The sequence below is a fragment of the Plecotus auritus genome (assembly GCF_963455305.1).
Source record: "Plecotus auritus genome assembly, chromosome: 5".
In the NCBI taxonomy this organism is placed as follows: domain Eukaryota; kingdom Metazoa; phylum Chordata; class Mammalia; order Chiroptera; family Vespertilionidae; genus Plecotus; species Plecotus auritus.
This window is the reverse complement of record NC_137776.1, coordinates 23,234,539-23,248,588: the sequence shown is the minus strand read 5'-3', so window position 1 is coordinate 23,248,588 and position 14,050 is coordinate 23,234,539. Positions and strand designations below refer to the sequence as shown.

The window sequence follows — 14,050 nt, the reverse complement described above, 5'->3', positions numbered from 1 at the left end:
ATGTATGATATCCATTAAGTGGTAAAAGTGAATAAAAAAGTAAAACTATATTTATACTGTTTCTTAAGCCATTGACTTGGATTATTTTGATTGTAGGTTAAGTATTATATGCTTCTTCAGCCCTCTATCAGTCTTGGAATTTGTGGATTTTTTCCTCAAGTTATCATTATTACTGGTATTTCCCCAAATTTAGATTTTTTTCTCTCAGATATGACTTCTCCAAACCTACTTGGAGGGGGGAGGTATTTTAAAAACTGTTTTGCTTCTTTATTTTTTATTCTTTTTATAGGACTAACATTTCAAGCCAAACTCCCTCTGCCAAAAGAAGTTTGGGATTTCTTCCTCAGCCAGCACCTCTTTCTGTTAAAAAATTGAGGTGTAATCAAGATTATACTGGCTGGAACAAACCAAGAGTGCCCCTTTCCTCTCACCAACAGCAACTGCAGGGGTAGGTAAATTCTTTCATTTTGCTTTCTTTTTATAAAGTGATTCAACTGTATGTTTTTGTTCTTAGGAAATGCATCTTGAAGTATTTAGAGCTAAGTGGGTATGATTTCTGCAACTTACAAATGGTTCAGGGAAATAAAACACACAGAAGTATGAAATGATAGAGCATATAGTGCAAAAGATTAACAATTGGTGAATCTAGATAAAGAATATTCTTGTACAACTTTTCCTAAAAGTTTGAGAATATTTCTAAATAAAAGTTTTTTAAAAATAGGTACTTTGGAAAAGGGTTTGGTAGTAATCATTAAAGCTAAACACAACTTATACAGAGTGGGACAAAAGTAGGTTTACAGTTCGTATGGAAAATAATACAATGATTAATAATACAATGATAAACTTTTGTCTACTCAAAACTGCAAACTTACTTTTGTCCTACTTTTGTATTCTATGACCTGGTGCTGCCGCCGCTCACCAGCCCTGCCCCCCACTGCCACCACAGGTTGGGGCCTCCGGGCAGCTCCTGCATTGAGCACCTGTCCCCTGGTGGTCAGTGCGCATTATAGCGACCAGTTCTGCCGTTTGGTCAATTTGCATATTAGGCTTTTATTATGTAGGGTGATGCAGTAGTTCTCATAGTGTGGTCCCAGACCAGCAGCATTACAACATCAATAGATCCTACTAGAAATGCATATTTTTGCACCTTCTTTTTCCAGAATCAGAAACTCTGGAAATGGGGTTCACCCAGCTATATGTATTTTAATAAGCCCTCTAGGTGATTCTGATGCATGCTATTCTGGAGAACCCATGCTCTAATGAACATACTTCAGGAACTACCATTGTCTTCAAAAGTATTATTTCTTTCCTTTTCAGCTTCTCCAACTTGGGAAATACTTGCTATATGAATGCTATTTTACAGTCCCTATTTTCACTCCAGTCATTTGCAAATGACCTGCTTAAGCAAGGTATCCCATGGAAGAAAATTCCACACAATGCACTTATCAGGTAACTGTTACATACTTACTGAATAAACTTTTACCTTATTGATTATAGAATAATGAAGTTTTAGACACTTAAAATTCTATATGCCATATTAATAGTCTTTCAAATATCATACCATTCAGTGTTTTGTAAAACATGCTAAACTGGTCTCTTTTGTTTTACCAGACGCTTTGCACACTTGCTTGTAAAAAAAGATATCTGTAATTCAGAGACCAAAAAGGATTTACTCAAGAAGGTTAAAAATGCCATTTCTGCTACAGCAGAGAGATTCTCTGGTTATATGCAGAATGTGAGTACCAGTTGTTTTTCGCCACTTTAGAGGTAGTGGAAATTGAAATGATCTTAGTGTGTTACCTGATTTTTACTTTAAAGTGAGATTAGTATATGTATGTTGTGTTCATCACAGGTTGGAGAACCTGAGAACTTCTGGTAAGGTTCAATGTGACTCTTCTGTGGTTTATTATATTTTAACTAGAGGCCCATTGCATGAAAATTCCTGCACTGGAGGGGGGGGTCCCTCAGCCCGGCCTGCCCCCTCTCACAGTCCAGGAGACCTCTGGGGCGGGAGGCAACCTGGCGATCAGGGGAAGGCGACACCCCCATCACACCCCTGCTGCTGCCACCTCCTGCAGTGCAAGCCTCGGCCAGCCCTGGTTACCTGAACCTCAGGTGGTCCTGGGCAGCTGGGCAGCCACCATCCGAGGCTTGCCTGCGCCTCGGGCCAGCCCTGGGCTGCTGGGGGGCTGAGGGTGGGTCCGGCCACACTGTGCGCCTGCCGCCCCGCCCCCCCCCCCCCCCCCCCCCCGGCCTGGGCTGAAAGGACTGGGGCACTCCGGCGGGGCTGAGGGAACTGGGCGCCACCATCTTGTGGCTATGGACACCTCCATCTTTGTGATGGCTTGATGGTCAATTTGCATATTCCCTCTTTATTAGATAGGACAATACAGATGTGGTATGTCAGTGAAGGAACTTGGGGTATTTTACCTAACAAAGGCTTTTTTTTTTTTTAATTACCTTTTTTTTAAAAAAATGAAGTAAGAAGTGATTCCATTATTCATGCTAATCTCACTGATAGTAAAGAATATAAAATTCATAATTTTTCTTATTCACAAAATATGTAGAGTAAATCATTAGAGTAAATCTCTATTACTTTTTAATATAATGTTATTGACTTCCAAGTGCTTAGTTTATAAATCATAATGTTGATAAGCTATTATTGTGACAAAAAAATGTTTTGATCTGATTAAAGATGTTATACCTTCTTAGGATGCTCACGAATTTCTAAGTCAGTGCTTAGACCAGCTAAAAGAGGATATGGAAAAATTAAATAAAACTTGGAAGACTGAACCTGTTCCTGGAGAAGAAAATTCACCAGATATTTCAGCCACTAGAGTATACACTTGCCCTGTTATTACTAATTTGGAGTTTGAGGTTCAACACTCCATTATCTGTAAAGCGTAAGTAGTCTCCAAGAAACCTGTTTTTCCTTTTAATTCTTTTTTTAAAATATATTTTTATTGATTTCAGAGAAGAAGGGAGAGAGAGAGAGAGAGAGAGAGAGAAACATCAATGATGAGAGAGAATCATTGATCAGTTGCATCCTGCACACCCCCTACTAGGGATCGAGCCTGCAACCCCGGCATGTGCCCTGACCAGAATCAAACTTGGGATCATTTAGTCCGCAGGCCAATGCTCTATGCATTGAGCCAAACTGGCTAGGGCTTCTTTTAATTTTAATGGCAAGTGATTGAAACTCTTCTGAAGGTTTTAATTCTTATCACATTTTCCTTCCTATGTCATGGGTAAACAGAAATACAAACATCTTTTTTTAGTGTTACTATTTTCTATAAAATGCTTGGTGGGGTGAGAACTAAAAAGTACTTAAATATTTTGCCACATGCTTTAGTGGTAACAGTTCATTTTGATCTACTGTGTGTGTTTTATTTTTTTTTTATGTATATATTTTTATTGATTTCAGAGAGAAAGGGAGAGGGAAAGAGAGATAGAAACATTAATGATGAGAGAAAATCGTTGATTGGCTGCTCCCTCCATGTCCCCTACTGGGGATTGAGCCCACAACCTGGGCATATGCCCTTGACAAGAATTGAACCCGGGACCCTTCACTTCGCAGGCCAACACTCTATCCACTGAGCAAACGAGCTAGGGCTGTGTGGAATATCAAGTTATCTGGGAATACTTGTTCATTTTATCCTGAAAAGACTTGCTATTGCTTATTTTGTTGAGCCAACTTGATTTTATTAAAAATGGGTTTTTATAAAATAGATCAAAATTTGAATTATTTTTAACTTCTGCAATGCTTTTTAACCATATTTACATTAGTTACTCAAATTCACTTTCTAAATTTAATTAATTTCCATGCTCATTATATCACATCAAAAGGTTGTTTTGATTAATTTTCCAGTTATTGGTAGTACATATCTGAATATAATTTTTCAGAGAGAGTGGAATTCTTCACAGCCCCTGTATTAGTAAGAATTAATTCTGTGACTTTAATACATGACTTAATACAGAATTATTCAGTCACATATAGCCTTATCCTTCAACATATTACGCAAACTGTTTCATTGTATCTTTTTAAATTTTTTAAATTGATTTCAGAGAAGAAGGGAGAGAGAGAGATAAAAACATCAATGATGAGAGAGAGTCATTGATCGGCTGCCGCCTGCATATCCCCTACTTGGGATAGAGCCCGAAAACTAGGCATGTGCCCAGACTGGAAATTGAACCGTGACCTCCTGGTTCATAGGTCGATGCTCAACCACTGAGCCACGTAGACTGGGCTGTTTCATTGTATCTTGTTACTATATGTAACTTGGGAGAAACCTGATTTTCTGGATAACCTTTTTTCTTCCTGGAAATCTTTCTTATTTATTGGAAATTAGCATCTTCACTAGTTTACATCTAGATATAGCTTTATATTAATTTTGCTTTTAACACATTAAGCGCTCCGTCAGTCACCGGTGACTGACACTATACTTTCCATCCAGAAGAAAAAACAGGCTGGGCGCTTAACGTGTTAACATGATGGAGCTTTTTCATCTGAAGATTTGGGGTTTTCTTCAGTTCAAGGAAACGATTCTCTAAATACTGCTTTTCTTCTATTTGTTATGGAATTTTTTTTAGACATACTCAACACCCATATATTGGCTCTCCATTCTCTAGCTTCCATATTTGTCTGTTTTTCTTAGTTTGCTGAAAATTAGTGTTCACTGAGGTCTCTCAGCTAGAATATTCTAGTATTTTTTATTAGAATTTTGAATAGCCATGTGAAATGTGGAAACTAAAGATGGTAGTTTTGCATTACTAGTCTGTGACTTTTTTTAACTTTTAAAAATTTATTGTTGAAAATATTACAGATGTCTCCTTTTTTCCCCCATTGACCCTCTCCACCCCACACCCCACACCCCACACCCCAGGCCTTTACCACACTACTGTCTGTGTCCATGGGTTATGCATATAAGTTCTTTGGTTAATCTCTCTCCACCAACTCTCCTACCCCCACCTTCCCTCTAAGATCCATCAGTTTGTTCCATGCTTCTATACCTCTGGATCTATTTTGTTCATCAGTCTATTTTGTTCATTAGATTCCACATATGAGTGAGATCATGTGATATTTGTCTTTCTCTGACTGGCTTATTTTGCTTAGCATAATACTCTCCAGATCCCTTTATGCCTCCTCAAAGGGTAAGAGGTTATTATTATTATTATTTTTTTTACAGCTGCGTAGTATTCTATGGTGTAAATGTACCACAGCTTTTTTATCCACTCATCTACTGATGGGCACCTGGGCTGTTTCCAGATCTTAGCTATTATAAATTGCGCTGCTATGTCACCAGTCTGTGACATTTGTTACCTTCATGCTTTCTTTAGCCTTTTTTCCTCCAGTGGATAAATTATTTTTTAAAAGAACAAGTCTAGGTCTTACAAATTCAGCTCATCTTTTTGTAAAAGCTGGAGAACCCATCAGCAGTTAATAATGTGATAGACTGCCATCCTTCCCTTTCTTCTAATGCACTTTTTTTTTAAATCCTCACCTGAAGATATTTTTTGTTTGCTTGTTTATTTTAGAGAGAGATAAAGGTTAGGGGGGAGAAACATTGATCTGAGAAACATCAACGTGAGAGAAAAACATCAACTGGTTGTCTCCCATATGTGCTTCAACTGGGGGTCAAGCCCGCAACCCAGGTATGTGCCTTGACCAGGAATCGAACCTGCCACCTTTTGATGTACAGAACGACACTTCAACCAACTGAACAATCCGGCCAGGACCCAGTGCTCTTTCCAAACAAAATGTGTTCAAGTCAGAAAGAGAAACAAAGTTTTAAAAAATATTTTTTTATTGATTTTTTTTTAGAGAGAGGAAAGGAGAGGAAGAAAGAAAGAGAAACATGGATGTGGGAGAGGAACATTGATCAGCTGCCTCCTGCATTCCCCTCACCCAGGATTGAGCCCACAACCTGGGCATGTGCCCTGACTGAAATTCGAACCAGCAACTTCTTGGTGCACATCTTTATTGGTTTGAAAGAGAGGAAGGGAGAGGGGAAAGAGAGAAACATCAGTCGGTTTCCTCCCATATGTGCCCAACTGGGTATTGTATCCACAACCTGGGTATGTGCCCTGACCGGGGATCAAACCAGTGACCTTTTGGTGCACAGGATAACGCTCAGCCAACTGAGCCATACTGGTCAGGGCAACTAAATTTATTTTTATAGAAAAATTTCAGTTGCCTCTGATAGAAATGGCCACAGGCAGCACAGGAAGGAAGAAGATGATATCAAAGAGGTGTCTCCAGTGCTATGCCAACAGCATCAGTCAGGCACACGAGTTGTGCAGCACCCAAATGTCAGGTGTGCAGTTGAGGTGTGTGCACTGGTGCATGAAATGACGTGACTTACACGATGTAGGCACACCAGGCAGCCAAGCTGAATAGTGGCCCAGGAGTTTGCCAAGTCTATAGGCAATAAGTTTCTGTGGGGCCACAGCCACCGTGGTACAACTATCTTCCCAAAGACCATGACTTAGTTGCTTTATTAGTAATTTTCTTTAAGACGGTTCTTTAGCCCTCGCCTGTTTGGTTCAGTGGATAGAGTGTCAGACTGTGAACTGAAGGTTCCCGGGTTCGATTCCAGTCAAGGGCACATGCCTGGGTTGCGGGCTTGATCCCCAGTAGGGGGCTTGCAGGAGAGAGCCAGTCACTGAATCTCTCTCATCATTGATGTTTCTCCTTCTCCCTTCCTCTCTGAATCAATAAAAATATATTAAAAAAGAAAAAAAAGACAGTTCTTTAACCACAAAGTAGTTTCTGGCTGAAGGAAGATATTATATACCTTATTTCTCATATTGTAATTTTTTATATTTAGCCTCTGTTTCTTCTGCCTGTAAGTTAGTTTGGCCAGTTTGCCAAATGTACCTATTTTTTAAAGTATTATAGTTTAAATCTACCAGTTTTCAATTATTACATGGCATTTCAATATGTTCATGTATTCTTGAATATGAAGAATTATGAATTCATTTGAAAAACTTAAAATATCTAAAATTAAGTACTTAATATTCCTCATAAAACCTCCTTCTGCAGTCTGTCTCATTAATGACAGTTCCAGAAATGTGGTGTATATCTTAATCCTTTTCTTTCTCTTGCACCCCTACATCTAACTGTCAGCAAGTCCTTTCAACTCTTCACAGTACATCCAGAATCTGACCCCTTCTTACCACCTCAATTGCTACTACTTTGAACTAAGCTACTAGTATTTATCAACTCGATTGTTGCAGTTCCTTCTAAACTGGTCTCTTTGTTTCTGTTCTTGTCTCTATGTGGTCTATTTTAAACACATTAGTCCAGGGGTGGGCAGACTTTTTGACTTGAGGACCATAATGGGTTCTTAAACTGGACCGGAGGGCCAGAACAAAAGCTTGGATGGAGTGTTTGTGTGAACTAATATAAATTCAAAGTAAAGGAGCGGAGGGGAGAGCAAGAGAACCCTCCGCTCTTTCGGCTCCGCGGGCCGGATAGAACAGCCGAACGGGCCAGATAGAACAGCCGAATGGGCCGGATCTGGCCCTCGGGCCGTAGTTTGCCCACGGCTGCATTAGTCAAAGTGATAAATTTTTCATGGAAATTAGTTCATGTCAACCCTCTGCTTGTAACCCTTAAAATAAAAGCTGAAATCCTTACTATGATCTACAAAACTTCTTATGATCTGCCTTTGAGTAACCCTTCTCCCTCAGTTAACTAGCTTCATCTCCTACCACTCTTCCTCGTGCTTATTCTGTTCTAACCTTTTTAAAAAAAAATGCCAGGATCCTGGTACCTCAGGGCCTTTTCACATTTCAAGAAAGTCCTTAAATACTTGCCAGGATTACCCTTTGTGTTGATTTTTTTTGGATATTTTTTAATTGAATTTAGAGATAGAGGGAGAGGGAGAGAGCTAGAAACATTGATGAGAGAGAAACATCAACGTTGATTGACTGCCTCCTGCATGCTCCTTACTGGGTTTCAAGCCCACAACCCTGGGCATGTGCCCTGACCAGGAATCAAACCACTGACAAACACCGGTCGGGTACCTGTGATTTAATAAGGGTAAAAGTAACGTGTCTTAAATGTGTGTATTTCTTATGCTTAATCATAGCCTGTTCATACACTGTAGGGGAGCAGTGTCCCTGAAGTATATTTGTATTGCAGTTAGTTTTCTGAATGCTTAGATTTGTCTTTCTTTTACAGTTGTGGAGAGATTATTCCCAAAAGAGAACAGTTTAATGACCTCTCCATTGACCTTCCTCGAAGGAAAAAGCCACTCCCTCTGCGTTCAGTTCAAGATTCTCTTGATCTTTTCTTTAGGGTAAGTAATATATTTTGGTATTTTTACATAACTAAATTTTATATATCATAGATAATTATATTTGAAGTTGATTTCTTTAAGGCAGAATTTGGACAAAATTACTTGAGGGAAAACTAATGAGAAATATTTATAAATAATTATTTTTAAAAGCTTGATAAACCTAATTGTTAACTCATTGAAGAAGATTGATTGCTTAAGTAGATTATACATTTGACTCAACAGGAAGTATTTTAAACAACCTTAGAAGCAGTTATTTGTAAACAAATATTAATTTGAAGCCTAGGAAGTGACACATGCTAAAATTTGGTAATGTGAATTAAAATTGGAGACACTATATAAGTGAGTATACTAAGATCTGAGGAATAAAAACTGCTCTTTGCTTTTCTTAGGTTGTATGTACTATTAGAAACAACACAGAAGTCATGTTTACCTAATGCTGTAAATAAATATTTGTGTCTGTGAAATACTGTTACAGATAATCTGGGGCATAATTGGACCTGTTGTGTAGCAGTCCTTATAACTGAGGGAAATTTGCCAAGATTACCCTTTGTCTTTAAAATAGTGTTTCTTGTTTCGTTGTAGCAAATGGGCAGAATTGTCTTCCTAAGGTTAAAAAACTTCTGTTCTTTAAATGATTAACATTTAGCTCCACCCAATGATAAATACTCTGCTTTTCTTTTTGCTTTAAACATTCCTTGCTATTCCTGTTATTATCGTAGAATTTGAAGCTTTTCCTGTGTATCTTTACCCCCATTTTTTAAGGATTTCTTGTTTCAGTTTTCTCTAGGTAATGCTATCCACCCCAAACTTTGGTCCTTTTAGAGCAGTTGTTCTTAGTGGGCTGTTACCAGAAGATTGAGTTCCATTATAAGAAAGGGGTAGAGTTACACCTAACAGACCAGGAACTCCGCCTAACCTGAAGGTGATCTTATCTCTGCTATGGCCAAATGTTAGATATACTCTTGGCAGTGGTTCTTGTGTATGTATTCATGGGGAAAAGATTGAGAATCTGCTACCGTAGAATCTATCATAAATTGAGTTACTATCATAAATTGAGATGTTTCCTTTGTAAAAAAGGAAATTAGGAATTCTGAAATAGGACATGATATTATAACTATATTTTGAGCGTTAGGTCTTAATTTAGTAAGGTTTGTGACTCTAGATACAAACTAGTCGGAGCTGTCCACTGAAGTAGTATGACTAGAGAAAATTAGTAGCATTTAATGGGATAATACTAATTCAACATCATGCTTCTTTATTTTTCCTTCTTGTCTTTTTATAGGCAGAAGAAATTGAGTATTCCTGTGAGAAGTGTAGTGGGAAGTGTGCTCTTGTCAGGCACAAATTTAACAAGCTACCCAGGTAAAATTAATTGCTCTTTCATTTTTCTTTTTTAAAGTACTTACAAATATTACTGAATAAGTGAGGCTTACCAGAGTGGATTGGTAAAGAAGGACAGCAGAGCTGAGATATGAAGAGGGTAGAGGATAGAAAGCTAGAATGCAGAAGACAGGAGGAGGTTTGGAATGTTGAAGGAACTTCAGAGTCCCAAGTGATGGCAACAAGAGGACTTGGCTGGTGAAACTTGGAAATAATGATAGTGAATACTAGTACTTTTTAAATTAAGTAATGTATAACATTTAATTGTAATATTTTTCCTGTGTTGTGCTGTAGCCCCTCCCTCTCTTATTCCAAACTTTCAGTAAAAATCTGCTACAGACACATATATCTGTGTGTGAAAATAAAATAGGAAAAGTACTTTTCTGCAATTTGTGTATTTCTTTATTCAAAGGCTCTTAAAAGTTGGTACATTTTCTGTAATAATAAGAATTGACTAAGTGTGGAGTTTCTGGAACTTAGCTCCTAGAGCCTAGTTCTTTTGCTCCTTTCTAGAAAATGAAATATTTTTTTAAGAAATGACTTTCTAAATCATAACAAAGAATTTGTTCTTTGCTATTTATGAGTGTTTAGATGCAGGAGGGTGGGAGGGGACAAATATTAAGGCAAAAGATTATTACCAGCTGTCATTAATGAAGGAAACCAGTGTACAATTAAAAATACTTGTTTGACCTGGGAAGCTGAATGTCTTTTCCCTTTCTAGCTGTCTAACTATATGGTCTAGCTGTCTAACTATATTTTATAAAAAAAATACTGAGGGGAATTTATCTCCTTAGTTTTTTTCTTTCTGGTAGGTCACATATGTTAAGGTTAATTTATTCCAAACTTACATGAAATAGAAGCCTTTGTATCATAAATCTTAATATTGGACTTTTTTTGCTTTTGTTCATTTTACTATTAAAGCCAATCAACTACTATTTTTGAAGGGTCTGGTATCTTTATCAAATCTGCCTGACAGGTGCAGTTCAGTAGTTGAGCATCAGCCTATGAACCAGGAGGTCACAGTTTGATTCCCGGTCAGGGCACATACTGGGTTGCAGGCTCAATCCTTGGTGGGTGGCATGCAGGAGGCAGCTGATCAGTGGTTCTCATCTTTGATGTTTCTATCTCTCCCTCCCTTCCTCTCTTAAATCAATAAAAATATCTTTCTAATGTACTTAAAAAATTTTTTTAATCTGTTCATTTCTAGTCCACCTCATCTTTGTAAATCAGTGATTTTTAACTATCATCTGTCTTTCATATTGCCTTTTATTTTGGTACTAGAGGCCCAGTGCATGAAAATTCATGCACTGGACTGGGGGGGTCCCTCAGCCTGGCCTGCCCCCTCTCATAGTCCAGGAACTCTCAGGGCAGGAGGCACCCAGCGATCAGGGGAAGGCAACGGCCCCATTACACCTCTGCTGCTGCCACTGCCAGCAGCACAAGCCTCGGCTGGCCCTGGTTACCTGAACCTCAGGCGGCCCTGGGCGGCTGGGCAGCCACCATCCTAGGCTTGCCTGCACCTTGGGCTGGCACTGGGGGACTGGGGGCTGAGGGGACTGGGGGACTCTGGAGGCAGGTGTGTAGAGCAGCCGGACCCATCTGGGGGCGGGCCTGGCCGTTCCGTGCACCTGCTGTCCCAGCAGGGCTGAGGGAACTGGGCGTCGCCATCTTGTGGCTGTGGGCGCCACCATCTTTGAGGGCATGGCAGTCAATTAGCATATTCCCTCCTTATTGGCTGTGGGCACTCCATCTTTGTGAAGGCGTGATGGTCAATTAGCATATTCCCTCTTTATTAAATAGGATGATTATTTGACGAGTTAGTCAAAATATTTGACATCTGATATTAGTTTTGTATTGCAGTTAGGCTTCTGAATGCTTACATTTCTAATTGTCAGCAAATTAGACAATTTCTTCACATCAGTTGTATCCTTGTGTTTTCTCAAGTTGTGAATGTGAAGGTTAGGAATTATTGCATACTTTTAAAAGAAAAATACAGTTGATAACTTCAATTTACATGTTTTTCAGTTTGTGACTTCTATGATGAAGGTATATGTATATGGTAAGAAACCAAACTGTTTCCCATAAATCAGACATTATTTTTGCAGTATTTGTGAGGCTTAAAAATTCTGAAATTCACTTGTTAAAGTGTTGTTGGACACTGTGAAGTATATCTAGTCCATCAAGCAAAGATTATGTTCTGTATTAGAGATGAAAAGTTGCCACAATAGCAATTAAAAAGAAGTGTTTTTACAGATCTAAAAGCCTTTTCAGACCCACAAACCAGATGTGCCATGAAATTTTTTAGAACTTTTAAGTAGAGAACATTTTTCTATTTGTCTTAGCTTTTTTCAGAGAAAGTTCTAATGAAATAAGACTACTTCTTGTCAAAAATCATCTTGTTACCCTAGCCAGTTGCACAATGGTTAGAGCGTAAGCCTGTGGGCTTGAGGGTCCTGGACTCGATTCTGGTCAAGGGCACGTACCTTGGTTGCAGGCTCAATCCCCGGCCCCTGTCAGGGTGCGTGTGGGAGGCAACCAGTCAGTGTGTGTCTCTCATATCAGTGTTTCTCTCTTTCTCTGTCTCTCATCTTCCTTTCCACTCTTTCTAAAAATAAATGGAAAAAATATCCTCGGGTAAGGATGAACAAGGAAAAAAAAATCAGCTTGTCAAAAACCGGTATTTACCGTCCAACATAGCGCTGTTCAATGCTTTAATTAAAATTATCTGTGGTTATATAACACCTATTTTTTTAAAACTATATAGTACTGAAGTAAATAATTTAAGAATTTAACCCTAGTTATCAATATTGGCATTTAAAAATTAAGTGTTTTTGTCTGATGTGGGTTTTTTTGTGTGTGTATTTTGTTTTTCTAGGAACATTATAAGTATTTTACCTAAATCCACCCAATGCCACTGTTTTATTTTTATTTGTATTCTTACTACTTAGCATAATGCCTAGCACATAGCAGGTATTCAGTAAATGTTCTTTGGCCAAATCTTTAGTTTGATCAGATGTATTCTTTAAATCAGAGCTATTAACATGGTTAGTTGCTATGATCTCTTCACGCATAACAGAGCTACCTTTATTATGTACAAACTAGTGATGTCGTCATCTCCTGTTTTCAGGATCCTCATTCTTCATTTGAAGCGATATAGCTTCAATATTACTCTCTCACTTAATAACAAGATTGGGCAGCAAGTCATCATTCCAAGATACCTGACCCTGTCATCTCATTGCACTGAAAATACAAAACCACCCTTCACTCTCGGTTGGAGCGCGCATATGGCAATGTAAGTCCTTAAGAGAGAATTTCTTTGCCTTTGCTTTTAAAGTAGAAAGGCTTAAAATAATAATAATGTGGAAAGGCTGTAGTGTCTGATCAAAAGAATGACTAAGCTAGATAACGCAGCTCCCAGGTAAAATCAGACCAAGGAGGAAATTTTAATTTTGCTTTATTTGGGGATTTTGTGTTAAATTACTGCCCGATTGAAGTAATTGTAATCAATTGAAGTAATAAAATGCTTATTCAAAAATTTTCCAAGTACATTAGTTGCCTTTCATAAAAAGTTACCTCTTTAGGTAATACTCTTACAATTTTAGATCACCAGAAGACAGTGTGATACATGTTAGGAATATAAACTTAATTTGCATGCTCATATGCATCACCTGAACACTAAAATACTGACTCCTGTGTTCCTTAGAAGTTCTGTTTCATTGGTTTTAAGATAGGACTTAGGAATCAATATTTTTACCAAAAGCCTTTCTGGCTCTTTGGGATATGCAAATTTGGGAAACAGTATATTGAATGTGATGCTGGGGTCCCAAAAATAGATTTTGTCTTCATAAATGTATTATTACCAGTGGGAGTAAATAACTTCAGTGGCTCCTAGAAATTTTTACATGAGAAAAGAAGTAACCTTTAATTTTGCTTCATCATAAAATGCTAGAAAAACCTTAGGACTTTTCTGAATACTGCTCTTTCTTCTGCATACTTGTATTACTTTGGAACCATATAATGTAGTTCCTTTTTATACTTGGACTCCAGTTTGAGAGAGTCATAAAGTTTAGAGTTGAAAAGGATTTTAGAGATTTTGTCTAAACACTTAAATTTACAGAGGAGACTCAAGGAGATTAAGTAATTTTCTTAAAGTCATATGGTTAGTACACTGGAAAAGCCAGGTTTCTTGGCTAAAGTGGAATAATAGACATTTCAGAAAGTGAATGAACATTTGCTAACGTGAATTGATACTGTTTTGTAAAAATGTATTTCTCCTTGGTTTAATAATTGAAATGTATGCTACATCTTATAAGTATATATTAAAGACCTTAACGGATATACTAATAAAACATGTTTCCAGAGATTCT

General features: G+C 38.0%; 1 protein-coding gene across 2 annotated transcripts in view; it reads left to right on the top strand.

Moving 5' to 3' along the window:
• Positions 1 to 14,050, top strand: part of USP37 (ubiquitin specific peptidase 37) — a 72,254-nt gene that overhangs the window by 33,275 nt on the left and 24,929 nt on the right. For both annotated transcript variants that reach the window (XM_080669413.1, XM_080669412.1), the window contains exons 10-16: positions 290 to 448; positions 1,318 to 1,449; positions 1,612 to 1,735; positions 2,713 to 2,903; positions 8,186 to 8,303; positions 9,586 to 9,665; positions 12,811 to 12,975. In XM_080669413.1, coding sequence (XP_080525539.1) covers positions 290 to 448; positions 1,318 to 1,449; positions 1,612 to 1,735; positions 2,713 to 2,903; positions 8,186 to 8,303; positions 9,586 to 9,665; positions 12,811 to 12,975 — 969 coding nt within the window. The remainder of the gene's footprint in view (positions 1 to 289; positions 449 to 1,317; positions 1,450 to 1,611; positions 1,736 to 2,712; positions 2,904 to 8,185; positions 8,304 to 9,585; positions 9,666 to 12,810; positions 12,976 to 14,050) is intronic.